This window comes from Branchiostoma floridae, chromosome 5 (assembly GCF_000003815.2).
Source record: "Branchiostoma floridae strain S238N-H82 chromosome 5, Bfl_VNyyK, whole genome shotgun sequence".
In the NCBI taxonomy this organism is placed as follows: Eukaryota; Metazoa; Chordata; class Leptocardii; order Amphioxiformes; family Branchiostomatidae; genus Branchiostoma; species Branchiostoma floridae.
Genome location: NC_049983.1, coordinates 1285046 through 1302545, shown reverse-complemented (window position 1 = coordinate 1302545; position 17500 = coordinate 1285046). Strand labels below are relative to the sequence as shown.

Genomic DNA, 17500 nt, shown 5'->3' with positions numbered 1-17500 from the left:
ATCAAGTTAACAAATTATCTTACCAGTACAGACAGAATTTACGGTCGACCGAAGAAGTCAGGTACAAAATGACACAAAAGACCTCAAGGCGCCAATGCAAGCACAACTTCTTTTTGTTACCGCCAACTTTGCACGCTCCCACACCCAATTCCCACGCTCAGTTCCCACGCTCAACGTTGCGGTGAGGCTAGGAAAGGTCTTTATCAACTGCCGTCAGACCAAGCGCACGCCTCAGTCGGGAGGACTCACACTTGTCCGAGTGGCACTTGTCGCCAGCACGTCGGTACCGATCCTCGTCAGGAAAGCCAAGCAACACAAGACAGTGTACCGCGACGTCGTAAGTTTTCTTTCGGCACTGTTTCCATGACGTTCTCATCGTTTGAACTTATTGTTTTAAATTCTTTTTTTTTGCGTGGTTCAGCTACGTTTACCCGCAGTAGGATTTTACATCACCCACTTTTCTATCCAGATCATTTTTTCATTTGGTTTTTACATTTATTTATGCAGAAACTGGATTTTCGGTGAGGTTAGGATTTTATCACAGATTTATGTGCGCCCAATACTTATTCGTGCCCACTTCTGCTTCTTTCGAATTTTCGCTACCCTTACTTGGATTTTGCTCCACCCTCTTTTCTATCATTTTTTTCATTTGTTTTTACATCCATCATCATCATCAGTCACTGGGTTCTGCATCTATAGTCTGGAAAGTCCTATAGCTGCATTCAGTCTTTCTTCATCTTTCTCCACTGTGCTCTGCATCCTGCGAGCTTCCTTTAGTTAGCTCCTGGAGTTTCTTTGCTGTTGTGGGAAAAGCTTTACCTCTGTGCTTTAGGTCTGTTTTTAGCAGGCTGAGCAGGTTGACACAATGTCTTCCCTCGCTTGCCTTGAATCTGTTAGAACATAAAACTGCGAATTCAAGGGCTTTTTGTGCAGGTGTGTCTTGTGGCATTTTGAGGATGTGTCCAAACATAGACCACCTTGATTGACCCGCTCTTTCGGAGAGAGGTATGGTGTTACAGATACGGTATAGGGTGTCGTTGGATACCATGCGTTTTGGCCATTGGAGTCCTGTGATTGCACGCAGATGTTTCCTGTGGCAGACGTCTAACTTCTCTGTAACTGCCTTTGGTGCTGCCTAGCTGTTGCAGTTATATAGCATAGTGGACACCTAGCATGCATTGTACGATTGTAGCTTCTTTGCCAAAGGTATGCTGGATCTTCGGACCCAGATCTTGCAGAAGGATCTAAAAGCAATGTTATCCATGATGCAGCGTGCTTCCACATCGGCCGAGCTACAGAGGAGGGAACCCAGTATTTTACTTTTCCTCCATTCCTCTTCTCCCCGGATTGGTTTGTCGGCCAGGTAGACATGTGTGAACTCTGTTTTATCTTCATTGACAAACAGATTTGAGTCTTTAAGATTCTTCGCTGCTACAGGTAGGAGACTTTCTACTGGATCTCTTTCCTCATCTAGGAAGTCCACGTCATCCGCATACTCCATTTCTAGGGGCATGCCTAGTGTAGAGACAGGTGTAGCAAAGGCATACTCCGTGGAAGGTGACGGTGCCCGAGGATACCGGACACAGATTCTTGGATGAAGAAAGGTAGACATTGAAAAGGTAAACCTCTTATGTGGTTGTCAGTCCGCAATTCTTGACGACGTTGTCAGTCCGTAATCTTTTAGGACGTTGGCTTCCCGACTGTCGTTGTGCCGGTACTGATCTACATCCATGATCCAGTTAATATATAATGTGGAAAACAGATTTTATCGCAGATATATGTGTGACCAATACATGCTAATTTACAAGTGCAAATTTCTGTCTGGGCAGCGTAGCCGAGTATGGCGCAACACACGGTACGTGTAGGAACGCCGCGTTTTTCTTGTAAATTATGCACGTCTTGAAATCCAAGCAGACGTTACAGGACTAGCTAAACCGTGGGTACATCGTGGTCTGCTTTCAACGAACAAGGCGTACACAGCAAAGAGGGCGGACCATGACCAATTTCCCACCGACGACGCTAAACTTTATGCCTGTCATCATCGCCTGTGTCCGGCTCTTAGCTCTGCATAGAACATCTTTGCATTTTTCTCTGTAACATTACTTTTTTTTCGTACAGTCTGGCAACATGAAAAAAGACGTAACCGATTGGCTGTGCCTGTGGCCACATTGCGCTATTTTCTTACGTACTGACCGGTAGAGTAAGTAAGTAAAGACGTACATCTCTTATCTCCATGACTGACAATAATCGACTTTACGGTGCACATCACGGAAGTTTTCCTGGCGATGTGAAGAAGACGGGACTCGGATATTTTGTCGCCTTGCCCTGGACTGCCCTGCTGCCGTCGCGGTCTATCGTTCGGGCGCTAAGAAAGCCGCGCTTTGACGATTTTCACGGCCAACCCGCCATTGTGGCCACATCTCCACCCGCACACACAAATGACATGGCGTAACGACCTACACGGCCGACGGTCGAACATGCAGGGCCCGTCAAGGCATTAGTAGACATGAGCTGGAGGGTCAGAAGACCTTGTCCACTCGCAGGGGTGAGAAAAGACACGAAAGTCGTCGCCACGTCTAAAGCTTATTACGCTATATTATCCTCGTCAGGAAGGCTGTTTTCTGGTGCGGGTGTTGCTTGCGTTTGTCTGTGGTCCGCATAGCTCGATAAATCTTTATGACATTTGACGTGTTGCAAGAATGAAGACTATGCCCCCTAGCGGCGTTCCGTGGTGCTGCAACAGGACACCCAGTTTGGTTACCACGTGTTTTGTACATGGCAGTGTTGCGATTTTCCAAAGATAGGCAGCTCTTGGGCTCATTCTTTCAAATGATTTGCTTGTTGTGTGGACTTTGAAAAATTCTATACACGAATGTAGAATATTTGTTGTTTGTTAAGCCATATTGTTACATCGTGCATCATATTCCAATTGCAATATCAAGGGTCATGTGATTTCAAGTTCACTGGTCGTTCAGCGATCACGGTCCAGTGGAAAAAGCGCCTTCAAATTGGAGAGTATTCCTCGCTATCTATAGAATGGAACTTATGTGCACCCACAGCGTGAAGCATGGTTCAACTATGTCACAAGTAGGAGATGTGTTGTCGAGAACATGCCTCGCGGCGAAAGCATATTAACCCCTGATGTTTCGGGTTAAAGTGGGGGTATGGCATAAGACTTTCTTTCAAAGAAGTTGGGACTTATCATAGGAATGGTAAAAAAGTTGGCGTGTTCTGTTTTTTTATAATTATAGGGATCATGGGAATATGTCGCGTCTCAGGTATATGTCATGTCGCTTTAATTCTGCAGAGACATGTTATGTTATAGTTAGCACATGTGTATACACATGTCAGGGCACGGGCACTTGCTATTTGGGGACGCGGGCCGCCTTAGGGCTGCTGTTTTAAGTCACAACGAGGCAGATGTTTCTGCACTGATGCACAGTTTTAGCCTGTTAAACTACTTGTTACGAGGTTGGAGTTGCTAATGACAACACTATGGCAGTTCAAATCGCCTACTCTCCTAGCAGAGGTTCCGCTCCGGCAGTTTTTTGACGTTTTCTTTATGTGTCGCGCTTTTAAAAGGGATTCTCTGGAAACTGGAGCACTGGGGGCGTGTACTGAGCTGAAACCCCAGGAGTTTAAGGGTCAATTGCCTTCGCCAGACTGACAGAGGGTTATGGAAACGGTTAGCCTGGACTTTTGAGTCCATATGTAGGTCAACAGCATATAACTAAAAAAAGTTGTGGATGGATTTTGATTTTTGACATTTGGTAGCTATGTAGCGGTTGTGAAAAAGAGGATCAAGTTCAAAAATGGAATACCTGGCGTCTTCCTACTGGTCCCCAGGGAGCTTTGTACGTAAGTGCGTTTGACTGTAAATAACATAACTCGAGATGTTGTTGATTGATATTAATGATATTTGGTGGAATATGTTAAGGACCTCTACAATAGGACTGGACCATCATAACACCCAAAATTTAAAAGGTCTCAAAAACAGACATACTTTATCATAACCCTTGTTTATTTGAGGAAGATATGGGTTTGTGGAAGTCAAGTTTGTCTTGTAAACATGCTGCGCATGCTGTGGGTACTTGCTGCTTTTGCTGAATATGAACATCTTTCTAATCGCCTGTTGCTCAAACTGCAGAACGCTTTGGTTGAATGCTTGAAGATGGAATAGCGGCAAGTGATCCAGGTGATAATCTCCCCTCCTGATGACTTTTATTCCAGGTGAGCTAGCCTGGAAACACCATGGACCCGCGAGTGGTGGTACCCGTGGGGCTGCTAGTTCTGGTCGCTATGACTGCTGGCGCGAATGGTCAAGGTGAGATTTTTTTCCCACAGAAATTTCATACTTTCTAACATAGTCAGCATTACTGTGGCTTGAAATCTTCAACAGCAAAGCCTAGGAAACTTATGATTAAAATGGTGCTTCCGGTTATGTATCATGCGAAATTGGGATAAGTGTTCTTAGTAATAGTAGTAGTAGTTGTAGTAGTAGTAGTAGTAGTAGTAGTAGTAGAGTCATACGGTGTATTACAGCACCGTTGGGGCATACACTTGCTTATAGCTGAAAACAAGACGGGGATGCGCCGGGTCCAGGATAGGAAGGCAGGTGGTAGAGGTAAGGAAACACTGCATGGTGGGAAGGCAGGTGGTAGAGGTAAGGAAACACTGCATGGTGGGAAGGCAGGTGGTAGAGGTAAGGAAACACTGCATGGTGGGAAGGCAGGTGGTAGAGGTAAGGAAACACTGCATGGTGGGAAGGCAGGTGGTAGAGGTAAGGAAACACTGCATGGTGGGAAGGCAGGTGGTAGAGGTAAGGAAACACTGCATGGTGGGAAGGCAGGTGGTAGAGTTTAGGAAACACTGCATGGTGGGAAGGCAGGTGGTAGAGGTTAGGAAACACTGCATGGTGGACAGTAAGGTGGTAAGGCTTGTGGTCCACTACTACTACACTTAGGGACAAAAAAATGGAGTCATCGAAGTTTGTAAAACTGACAGTGCTGATGACAGTCCTCTCACCTGTGGTAGGTGTCAATGTCGCGCTGGGGAAGCCAACGTTCCAAACCAGCACCGCTGTGCTTGGGGAGGCCAGCCGTGCCATAGACACTCTTGCTGATTCCTGTTCACACACCAATGTCCATGGAGAGGCTAACCCCGCCTGGTGGGTGGATCTCGGCCAATCGTATGTGATTGACAGGTATGTATGTACGCATGTACAGTATGTTCACATGTGATCATTACAGTGAATATGCGAAGAGTCATGCCACACTCGGACGCACAAATACACAAACAGAAACCCGTTCTACCCTGCATAAGGACCTCCTAGTTATTGTGGCCTCTTTTTTGTGGTCCCAGATATTTTACAATTGAACCAAGCTTCAATAATCCAGTCTATAGCCAGCATGTCTACTGAGGAACTTGGGTGTTTACTGTAGAAAGGTTTGTGATTTTTCATGTTGCCGTGGCAACGGGATTCTCCCTCCCCGGGCCAGGGAATGACCCAGTCTGGATAGGGTTAAGTGAGGAATGCTTACTTCCTTACTTGCTTTGGATGGTCCATCGTTTATGACGTCATTACTTGTCTATGTTTATATATAATCAGTACATGCGTTTAGAATTCGGTCTCGTGATTTAGTGCAAAGATGCGAGTCCCAATATCAGGTAATAATAGTGACAGTAGATATATCACAGTCTACACACTCAATATATAGTGTTTATGGGAATCTTCATCCGAACATACAATGTGTACATTAAAACAAATCGTTCTGTCTCCAATATCTACAGTGTGGTCATCTTCAACCGCCAGGACTGTTGCTCTGAACGACTCAACCCCTTCAACATCCACATTGGGGATTCCGACCAGGTCAGCACGAACCCCCAGTGTGGAGGTGACCTTCAAATCGACGTGAGCCATCCCTCCATTTCCGTCTCATGTCCGGGCATGCGGGGGCGCTATGTGGGCGTCCGTCTTCCAGGATCCTCCCGAATACTGGCCCTGTGCGAAGTCCAAGTATTTCCTGGTAAGCCTTTACTACATTTAGTTTACATGGTTGTCTCCATGAAATATTGTGGAGGTAAAATATTCACTAGGTCTAGGTTAAGCGTTAACTTTGTGTGTCTGTGTGTGTATGTGTGAACGAGGTAACTCAAGAACAGCTTAATGAATTGGTTTCATACTTGATGTGTCGGTGGGGTGTGATGAACACTGGAAATGATTACATGTTGGGCCTCCTAACGGACTGCCTGCGTACTGTAGCACAACTTCCAGGTTTCTACCTCGTGTTCTTTTGGGGTGTTAGATAGCTCAGAAAGAAGTGACTTAAGTTTGGACCCCATATAGCGGCAAGTTTGGGGATAGCAGGGGCATTTTTGTCAAAAGCTTCCTCATGAGGATAAGTCAAGAAGGGAACAACGCATTTTACTGATTTTTAGTATATAAGTACCGAAGACAATGTTGCACAAGATAAAATATTAAGTATGCAAAATAGAAGTACATTTACATAATTCATGAGGATATTCTATGAGGAGTTTTTCAATTTATTTCTGTCTTATTCCGGATAATATGTGGTGGTGTAATTTAAAAGGTAGATAGCCTTTAGCGTCATTACAAAGTTGGGCAAGTTTTAGCTCCCTCGGATTTAATATTGGAACTGCAGAGGCGTTTTCTCAAGACACTCCAATGAGGATATCTGCAGAAAGAAACGACGGATTGCTATCATTCAGGCATGCAAGTAGCTTTGGCAAAGGTGTTCATGATGATGTACAAGTTATGCAAATGATGACCTTATTTCTACAATTAAGGATAAAATAGTATAATTCAATTGTTTTCGTAAAGTGGACGTCAATAAATTTAACGGATGTAAATTATAAAAGGTGGAACATAAGCAGATACCAAATATGCAGGAACTCAAAATAAGGAACTTATTCGCATTATATATACAAAATTGCAAAACCGCTTGGTGATTAATGATGGGAATTTTATATTTGTGACATGTGTACGTTAGTCAATGATGAACATGGCCATGCATACATCATGTAAATGTGTAAGTCATTTCCAAAAACTTTACAAAAAATCTAAATATTTCATGGAGGTATGGGGTCGCTTAACTCTAGTTATGGCGTTATTCATAAAGCCTTTATCTGTCCGAAGCCTAATGGGGCAGTTTGTTGGTGGATGTTAGGAAACACTGCACGATTGGACAGCAAGATGGTGGAAGTTAGGAAGCACTGCATGATGGGACAGCAAGATGGTGGGGGTTAGGAAACACTGCATGATGGGACATCACAATTGTGGAGGTTAGACAAACTGCATGATGGGATAGCAGGTGAATGGAGGTTAGGAAATACTGCATGACGGGTAGCCTAGTAAAATGATAATTAGCACTGTGTTTTCGATTATGGTCCGTGCCAAATGGTGATAAGCGGTTTTATTATTAGACATCGTTGAATCTGATTGACTTTAACGGCTTGTTCAAGTCAATGCAGCTGTAACGATGGGCCATGTGTGTCCAGTTAGCCCATGACATCTGCTGTGAATTAGAACCAATAAAACAGGGCACCCAGATGTCCCCAGATCAGTCTAACACAGGATATGACTCAGTTTGGACGTTCTTCATAGAGCTAGACGCCCCTTTATTTCCATAACACAGCATTAATCCATCCAAACATGGTAATGTTGCACTCAACAGTAAAAACAAGGTTACCCCACATGAAAGCGACGCCTGGCGGACAATAAGGTGACATGGTATGCGGGAGCAACAATATCGTTCTGTAAAGAATAAAAAACCTTCTGTCCTTTGATTCATCGATGTTAAACTGACAGTGCTGATGACAGTCCTCTCACCTGTGGTAGGTGTCAATGTCGCGCTGGGGAAGCCAACGTTCCAAACCAGCACCGCTGTGCTTGGGGAGGCCAGCCGTGCCATAGACACTCTTGCTGATTCCTGTTCACACACCAATGTCCATGGAGAGGCTAACCCCGCCTGGTGGGTGGATCTCGGCCAATCGTATGTGATTGACAGGTATGTATGTACGCATGTACAGTATGTTCACATGTGATCATTACAGTGAATATGCGAAGAGTCATGCCACACTCGGACGCACAAATACACAAACAGAAACCCGTTCTACCCTGCATAAGGACCTCCTAGTTATTGTGGCCTCTTTTTTGTGGTCCCAGATATTTTACAATTGAACCAAGCCTCAATAATCAAGTCTATAGAAGCCAGCATGTATATTGAGGAACTTGGGTGTTCACTATAGACAGGTTTGTGTTTGTGTGTGTGTGTTTGTGTGTGTGTGTGTGTGTGTGCATACTCAATGTTTAACGTTTTATTAGCATTAAGTGATGTATGCTTACTTACTTGCTTTGGATGGTCCATATGTGATGACGTCATTAATTGCCTATATTTATATATATATTAAGTATATGCATTTATATATATATATATAGTAAGTATATGCATTTAGTCTCGTGATTTAACGCAATAACTCTTAATGAGTCAATCAACGCTTGGGAAAGAAAAGCTCAAGATGCAAGTCCCATAGCAGATAATAATAGTGACCGTAGATATATCAAAGTCTACACACCCAAAATATGGTATTTATGGGAATCTTCATCGGAACATACAATGTGTACATTAAAACAAATCGTTCTGTCTCCAATATCTACAGTGTGGTCATCTTCAACCGCATGGACTGTTGCTCCGAACGACTCAACCCCTTCAACATCCACATCGGGGATTCCGACCAGGTCAGCACGAACCCCCAGTGTGGAGGTGACCTTCAAATCGACGTGAGTCACCCCTCCATTTCCGTCTCATGTCCGGGCATGCGGGGTCGCTATGTGGGCGTCCGTCTTCCTGGATCCTCCCGAATACTGGCCCTGTGCGAAGTCCAAGTATTTCTTGGTAAGCCTTTACTCGACATCCAACATTGCCGCCATAACTGGAATTAAATCAATTGTCTACATGGTTATGACGTAATTCATAGAGCCTCCATCTCTCCGAAGCATGATGGGATAGCTTGATGGTGAAGGTTGCACTACCAAAAATGATTTTTCTTATTTTGCTTACCCCATGGACAAGTCTTGTATGAAGAAAAATATTCCTACAGGAAGAAAATGTAGAATAAAATTCAAGCAAAACGAGAAACTACAAAATTTGTTTTAGATATTTAAGCAAAATCGTCTTCTTTTTTCTTACAGTGCAAAAAAAATTATAGAAATTCTTGTTTTTTTCTAACCAGATTCAACTCGTAAGAAATACAAGAATTTTTTTTCTTCCTGGAAGATAAATTTTCTGTGAGGAAGCAAAACAAGATAAACAAGAAAAGCATTTTTTGGAAAGAGAAGAAAACAAATCTCAAATTTTCTCAAAAACTAAAGCAAAAAATTTGCTTGCCCCATGGACAAGCGCATTTTTCTAAGATTTCTTGGGGACAGAATAATTTTCTTCTTCGAAGAAAAATTTTCTGTGAGGAAGCAAAACAAGATAAACAAGAAAAAGCAGTTTTGGTAGTGTGGTAAACAGTGCATGATGGGACGGCAGGTGGGTAGATGTTAGGAAGCACTGCATGATGGGACGCCAGGTGAGTGAAGGTTAGAAAACACTTCATGGTGGGACGGCAGGTTGGTGAAGGTACAATTGAACCGCAGGGCTTCCTGGAAGGCGTTATTTTCTTAGATACGGCGTGCGCGTCAAGATTTGATCCAGTTGGTTGGGTACATATAAACAAAATTCTTGTTGTGTAAGAAAAAGACATTAGAACTGCAAAATGTTTATACTTTTTCACATCTGCCAGTTTTGTCCAGTACAACGATGCAGACATTTTGTGCATTGCAAACTGACAGTGATACTGTGGCTGCAAAAACATTAGCAATTTTTGGAGAGACTTGTATTTGGCATGACACATCCATTCTTTAATGTTCAGGACAACGGCCAACATCTACTCCGTGCTGTTAGCGTAACTACATAACAATATATACTTAGCTTAACTGAGAACGTATAAAATAGTAAAGATTTAACGTGGGGCGAGTCCTAAACCTAATCTTGCAGAACGATGATGAAAGTTCTGCATTGTAGGAGCTTTTTGACTCTATATAGCGTACAATATAATGATAGGCACCTGTACAGGTGAGAACAACGAACTCGATTGTACATTCAGTAATTGTTGCAGGTTCATACATTGCCTCCATTTCATAACGTTCACACTCTCACAGCATCATTTATCTATGGAAAATTATCCTGTTTTTTGTCCACAGATGTCGACGAATGAGCAGGAGACACAAACAACTGGCAAACTGTACCACGCGTATTAAGTGCCCAAAAACTGCTTCAATTTGCATTATATATCACCAGAGAAAACATTTTGCAAAACATCCAAGGTCCACAGACAGATATCCACAAAATAGATTGTAGCCAAACTGACATGATCTTTGAAAATTATAGTCTCATCACTTTTTCACAAAGAAGAGGAGAAAAGGTTTTTTTAGCACTGATTGAGTGGCTAAAAGGCACAGTGAGTGGCTAAAAAGGCATATTCTTTGTTATCACAAGGCATATTCTTTGTTATCACAAGGCATATTCTTTGTTATCACAAGGCATATTCTTTGTTATCACAAGGCATATTCTTTGTTATCACAAGGCATATTCTTTGTTATCACAAGGCATATTCTTTGTTATCACTCAACAGGCTTCTCTGACCTGGTCTTTACCGATGTCGGGATGGACTACATGACCCTGTCCTGGACGGCGTCTGCTGACCTGAATATAACCCGGTACCGGCTGCGCTATCGTCACGCCGGGGCCTCGCACCAGGACCTGTCTCCCCCGCCCTCCCCGGGCGACACCTTGGCCACCGTGCCCGGACTGTGGGCAGACACAGAGTACACCTTCACCCTGACGGCGTTTGGAGATGGCGACCAGGAAGTTGGAGAGATCAGTGGGACCGAGACAACAGGTTGGTCAGTCATGGGACGTGGGTGTAGGAAGACTTATATCTCTCAATGTTACTGACTGAACAAAGACTACAGTCTCCGTTTGTTCTGATACAATGGGATGCATGTATCATCAATAGTTTATTGAGCAACGATTAAGTCCAGCAATAGCAGCTAAAGGCTGAATTGAAGGTAGGACTTACGAGGAGTTAAGATCATAAGTCCATAATAATGTTAAAGCCCAATGCGTGAAGCTTTCGGGCAAGACTTTTCACATATTTCTGGCATGGATTTGAGACCTGGTAATTATTAGTAAATTTGTTCTCAGGACCACCATCAAGGTATTGATTTTGCACATAACATGCTCAGTGAGATTCATTGATATTTTTTTCAGCTGAGGTTATCGTAAACGTGGAATGTCATGAGAACTACATGGTCGTGACCTTCCCCAGAGCGGCGCTACCAGCGGTAGATGTGGACAACATGCACATGCTAGACGCCAGATGCCGCGCGACAGTTACAGACACGGATGTGACTCTGCGGGCAGGTCTGCAGGACTGCGGGACCATTCAGGATGTGAGTAGCTTTCTGGAAAATCTGAGATAGTTCAGTATCCGGAAGTGGTCCATGTGGCCTTGCACTAATCATGAGCAAACTGGTAAGTCAAAAAGGTGGGAAAAGGTCAAAAGTGGCGAATGTCTATGGCTAAAATATTTTCCGATAGCAGTTCATGACAGAGGGTTTCTGGTTGTTAGAAAGTTTTTTTTTTTTTATTTCTCCCTGTTTTCAGTCATCAGAAGCGGACAAATTCATATTCACCAACGTGGCAATCGCCAGTCAGGTGACGACTGACAACGGAGCCGTGAGAGGAACGCCCTTCAGCAAGAGGTTCCGGTGTAAATTCCTCCGTCAGTACGTGGTCTCACAGGGCAGGGAGATCCTCTACAACATCCCGTCTCCTCGGTAAGTTCCTCCGTCAGTACGTGGTCTCACAGGGGAGAGAGATCCTCTACAACATCCCGTCTCCTCGGTAAGTTCCTCCGTCAGTACGTGGTTTCACAGGGGAGGGAGATCCTCTACAACATCCCGTCTCCTCGGTAAGTTCCTCCGTCAGTACGTGGTCTCACAGGGGAGGGAGATCCCCTACAACACCCCGTCTTCTCGGTAAGTTCCTCCGTCAGTACGTGGTTCCGTCTCCTCGGTAAGTTCCTTCGTCAGTACGTGGTCACACAGGGGAGGGAGATCCTCTACAACATCCCGTCTCCTCGGTAAGTTCCTCCGTCAGTACGTGGTCTCACAAGGGAGGGAGATCATCTGCAACATCCCGCCCTTCGGTAAGTTCCTCCGTCAGTACGTGGTCTCACATGGAAGTGAGATCCTCTACAACATCCCGACTCCTCGGTAAGTTCCTCCGTCAGTACGTGGTCTCACAGGGGAGGGAGATCCTCTACAACATCCCGTCTCCTCGGTAAGTTCCTCCGTCAGTACGTGGTCTCACAGGGGAGGGAGATCCTCTACAACATCCCGTCTCCTCGGTAAGTTCCTCCGTCAGTACGTGGTCTCACAGGGGAGGGCGATCCTCAACAACATCCCGTCTCCTCGGTAAGTTCCTCCGTCAGTACGTGGTCTCACAGGGGAGGGCGATCCTCAACAACATCCCGTCTCCTTGCAAGGTTCCTCCGTTAGTACGTGGTCTCACAGAGGAGGGCGATCCTCTACAACATCCCGTCTCCTCGGTAAGTTCCTCCGTCATTAAGTTGTCTCACAGAGAAGGGAAGGGCACTTCAAATGTCAACAGATGTTGCAATTCGGTGCTAACTTAACCGTCAGTACAAAATAACTGATGGGACTCTAGCTTCTAGTTTCATTCTTTAGTTAGGCCCAGATTAGATTCAGTATCACGCACAGGTGATGCATGCATTTGTTTGATGGCTACATATTCGTGGGTCTCTCGCCAATCTCGGGTCAGATTACCACATGACTGTAACCATGGGGAAAACTCGAACAGAAAGGCAGGCTAATGACGTAATGCTTATGATATAATTTTTGTCTGATGGCATCTCTTTTTCTGGATAGCATATCATCACAAAAAAGCAAAATATGATTTTCGAAAAAGCTTGACTCGTAGAGCCAGCAAGAAGGCTGAGATAACCATGCTTATATTGCCTCGTACTTGTTCTTGATTTGAACCTTTGTAGAATCATGTTCTTATGGTTTCTTTTAATTTGTTTCTACAGTGAAAGACATTGTAGGAAGGTATTTAACAGCTAGGTCCACATTTGGTTGCTTAAAGAACCACAAAAGCGATCATTCGGCTATTGAGAAGAGACACAAGTGAAAAATCGCACGACGCTTAAAATTTTTTTAACATCATCTGATGCTCTGCGATGGCTGATTTTGATTACGATTCACCTGCGATTCACTGCGATCATCGTGCGATATGCGGAATATGCCATCGCAATGACGTCGTACGATTCTTGTGACCGTGGCTTAATATTCACATTGAAAGTCTTAACCCATGTTTCTAGTCAGACCATAACAGTTCCCCACTTATCATTAAGTTATCTGTATAGTTGCCCACATAGTTTATCTATGTTTACAGTGTGCAAGTTGTGGACGCGGAAAACAGTTTCACCTTTGAGATGCACATGTTTACATCGTCAGACTTCACTGCGACATATGACTCAGACGACTACCCTATGCAGGTGTGCTGTTTTTAGTTTTTTTTTTAGAGCAGTGTTTGCCAATCTGTCTTCTTGTCGTCAAGTGCAAAATATCATTGTCGTCTTGTGTACAAACCAGCTGGAAAGTAATGAATATCGTAATGCTGTTTAGTTACAAATATTGTAACCACTCTTTTCCCTGACTTGTCCCTCTTCCAATGTAATACGTCTATTTTATTGTTTTCTCCTTTATTTGTGCATGGATAGGTGACTTCATCTGACAAGCTGCACTTCGGATTGAGCGTGACGTCACCTCTGAACGGCCTGGAGCTGTTCGCTCTCCGCTGCCTCGCCACGCCCAGTACCGACCCTGACGACTCTCCGAGTGTCAGAATCATCCATGACGGGTTAGTTAGTTAGTTGGTTAGTTTTATTTCGGTTTCTATGTAGTGTTGAATTGATGTCAAACTCCTTACATCGAAGGTATAAATTTGTTAGAAGATGGAAACAGCAGTGTGTTTAACACAAATGTTCTCAGTTAAAAACATCTCAGTAAAATCAGTAAAGAGCCTGCTGTTGTAAAATAGGACAGTAAATTCTGTGGCATTAAAAATAACTTCTGTCCTGTATGCGCGATATGATCACAACGCATCCGCTAGGCCGTTGTACGATTGGCCAGTAGACCATTATTCTGTGGCATTCACGATAGTTTCTCTTCTGTAGGTGCGACGTCGACACCACGCTTCAGCTAGACACAGATCGGTCTAACGACATGGCCTTATACTACTCCATCCAGTCCTTTCACTTCCCCGACATTGACGATCCCAGTCTGGTAAAATAGAGAGTCATTGGTCGCAGGGCTAGCTGTCAGCCATTTAGGAGTCATTGGTCGCGTGGTGGGAAGTGCTAGCTGTCAGCCAATAGGGAGGCATTGATCGGGTGGTGGCAGGCCAGCTGTCAAACAATAGTGAGTCATTGGTCGGGTGGTGGCAGACCAGCTGTCAACCAATAGGCAGTCATTACTCGGGTGGTGGCAGGGCTAGCTGTCAACCAATAGGCAGTCATTACTCGGGTGGTGGCAGGGCTAGCTGTCAACCAATAGGCAGTCATTACTCGGGTGGTGGCAGGGCTAGCTGTCAACCAATAGGCAGTCATTACTCGGGTGGTGGCAGGGCTAGCTGTCAACCAATAGGCAGTCATTACTCGGGTGGTGGCAGGGCTAGCTGTCAACCAATAGGCAGTCATTACTCGGGTGGTGGCAGGGCTAGCTGTCAACCAATAGGGAGTCATTACTCGGGTGGTGGCAGGGCTAGCTGTCAGCCAATAGAGTCATTGGTGGGGACACTACACCCACGGTGGTGTGCCAGATTCCTAAAGATGTTACATTTTCCTCGATGGCAGGTGTACATCCATTGCACCATGGTGGTCTGCTTCCAGAGCGACCCGGACTCGCGGTGCAGTCAGGGCTGCATCTCACCCAGTCGGCGAAGGCGTGCTGTGTCCGACCTGAGCGAGGCCCGAGTCCGACGTGCCAGCGAAAGGGACCGCATAACGACCATAACCCAGGGGCCCTTCAAAGTTGTGAATGCACAAGAAGAAGGTAGCTATAGCATTTGTTTATAAGGAAGGTGCCACTCTAATACAAATAGAGTGTGTGGTGACCGTCTAACCATAATATGTTCTGTTGCTTTTACTAACAGGAATATGTCATCTCATATTCAAAGCTTTTAGAAAGTTTTCTAGTCACATATCATCTTTTCCATGATGAGGACAGTCCAGTATCTAGTACAATTCTGCATGTGCTGATACTGCACACTATAGTAGACAATAGAGGAGCAGATAGCATGGACGTGATGTGTCAGGATTGTGGACAGTATGAACATGATGTGCCAGGAGAGTAGACAATATGAACATGATGTGCCAGGAGAGAGAGACAGTATGAACATGATGTGTCAGGAGAGTAGACAGCATGGACATGATGTGTCAGGAGAGTAGACAGCATGGACATGATGTGTCAGGAGAGTAGACAGCATGGACATGATGTGTCAGGAGAGTAGACAGTATGAACATGATGCGTCAGGAGATTGGACAGCATAAACATGATTTGCCAGGAGAGTAGACAGCATGAACAGGATGTGCCAGGAGAGTGGATAGCATAAACATGATGTGTCAGGAGAATGGAAAGTATGAACATGATGTGTCAGGAGAGAATACAGTATTAACATGATGTGTCAGGTAGCTGACATTATGAGCATTATGTGTCAGGAGAGTAGACAGTATGAACATGATATCTGTGTGTTTCCTCAGCCGTTGCCCTTCCCACGGTCGGCATCGGTACGGGCACAGCTGCGGGGATAGCCGGAGCACACTAGTACACAGTCAGGTAGCAGTCGGTATAATGTTATAATGAACATGATGTCTGTGTGTTTCCCCAGCCATCCCCCTCCCCACTGTCGGCATCGCTGTGGGCACAGCTGCGGGAATAGCCGGAGTCCTGCTGGTGGCTGCTGCTGCCTTCCTGGCGAGGAAGAGACGCGGACGTGACGCCAAGGAGCAGGCCGAGGATCGTTACGGTCAGAACGATATTTATGCGCCTAACAGAATCTGTGTAAGACACAGTTTAAAGACTGCTTGTTAATTTAGCAAGGCAACAGAAAAGCTAAACCATGCATACGTTTTGATGGCGACAGTTGATGTCGATTGTCCACAAAAGATTTTTCAAGCATTGTAGATCAGATCTTGCGATTGAACTCTAATTTCCCCACAGTTGCATTATGATAATGAGCATTTGGTCATTCCATCTCCGAATTATTTCTCTTCTTTTCTTTGATTCGATGTGTTTTGTTCGACATGCTTTTTATTTCAGGTATTGACAACTATTCTTTTGAGCTCTGGGGAAAGGACAAGGCTGCCAGCGCCACTACCAAACCCGAGTAGTCGTTTCTGGAGTGAGGAACGAAATGTCAGCATGAGCGATGGACTTCAGACTAAAGCTTTCTCTCCCTTTCTCAAATCCCCTTTCTCAATAAAATCTTTCTCCATCTCAGTCTCTCTTCCATCCAAATCTCTTCCTTTCTTAATCTCTCTCCCTTTCTTAATCCCTCCCTTTCTCAACCTCTCTCCCGTTGTCGATCTCCATCTCTCCGTCTCAATCTTTCTTTTTCTAAATCTCTCCCTTTCTAGATCTCTCCGTTTCTCAACCTCTCTACCTGTCTCAACCTCTCTCCCTTCTAAATCGCTCCATTTCTAAATCACTCCCTTTCTAGATCTCTCCCCTTCTCAACCTCTCTCCCTGTCTCGACCTCTCTCCCTTTCTTAATCTCAACCTTTCTCAATCTGCCCCTTCCTCAATCTGTCCCTTTCTCAACCTCACTCCCTTTCTCAATCTCTCCCTTTCGCAACCTCTCTCCGTCTCAACATCTCTCCCTTTCTCAATCTGTCCCTTTCTCAATCTCTCCGCTCCCTTTCACAATCTCTCTTCCTTTCTCAACATCTCTCTCTTTATCAATCTCACCCTTTCTCAATCTCTCCCTTTCTCAATCTCTCACTTTCTAAATCTCTCCATTTCTCAATCTCTCCCTCTCTCAGTCTCTCCATTTCTCAATCCCCCTTTCTCAATCGCTCCCTTTCTCCATCTCTGGTAGTAGTAGTAACTGTTGTAGCAGTTCAATGTTGTTAATCTGTCCCTTTCATCTCTCGTTTCCTCAATCTTTCGTCAGTATTAAAGTCAAGTATTAAAAGTCATGTTTCTACACACACAACTCATGAGAGCTATAAGTACTCTCCAAGCAGAGGTTGAGTCGCGTAGATATAGTAGTAGTCGGGAAAATTACACTGGCGCTCCGGTGTATTTTTCCGACTAATTCTAGATGTACGCGACACAACCTCTGCTTTG

The 17500-nt window shown here is 44.6% G+C and overlaps 2 protein-coding genes across 2 annotated transcripts; both read left to right on the top strand.

Annotated features, from left to right (window-relative positions):
* The first annotated feature begins 5722 nt into the window (after positions 1-5722).
* Positions 5723-8156, top strand: LOC118415468 (pentraxin fusion protein-like). Its single transcript, XM_035820122.1, has 3 exons — positions 5723-6026; positions 7859-8027; positions 8147-8156. Exons 1-3 carry the CDS (start codon positions 5723-5725, stop codon positions 8154-8156), a joined length of 483 nt encoding a protein of 160 aa, XP_035676015.1.
* A 520-nt stretch (positions 8157-8676) lies between these two features.
* On the top strand, positions 8677-15977 carry LOC118415464 (ZP domain-containing protein-like). Its single transcript, XM_035820110.1, has 9 exons — positions 8677-8915; positions 10699-10965; positions 11337-11518; positions 11733-11905; positions 13545-13647; positions 13873-14012; positions 14329-14437; positions 15007-15205; positions 15913-15977. Exons 1-9 carry the CDS (start codon positions 8699-8701, stop codon positions 15975-15977), a joined length of 1455 nt encoding a protein of 484 aa, XP_035676003.1. The 5' UTR covers positions 8677-8698.
* Positions 15978-17500: the final 1523 nt, after the last annotated feature.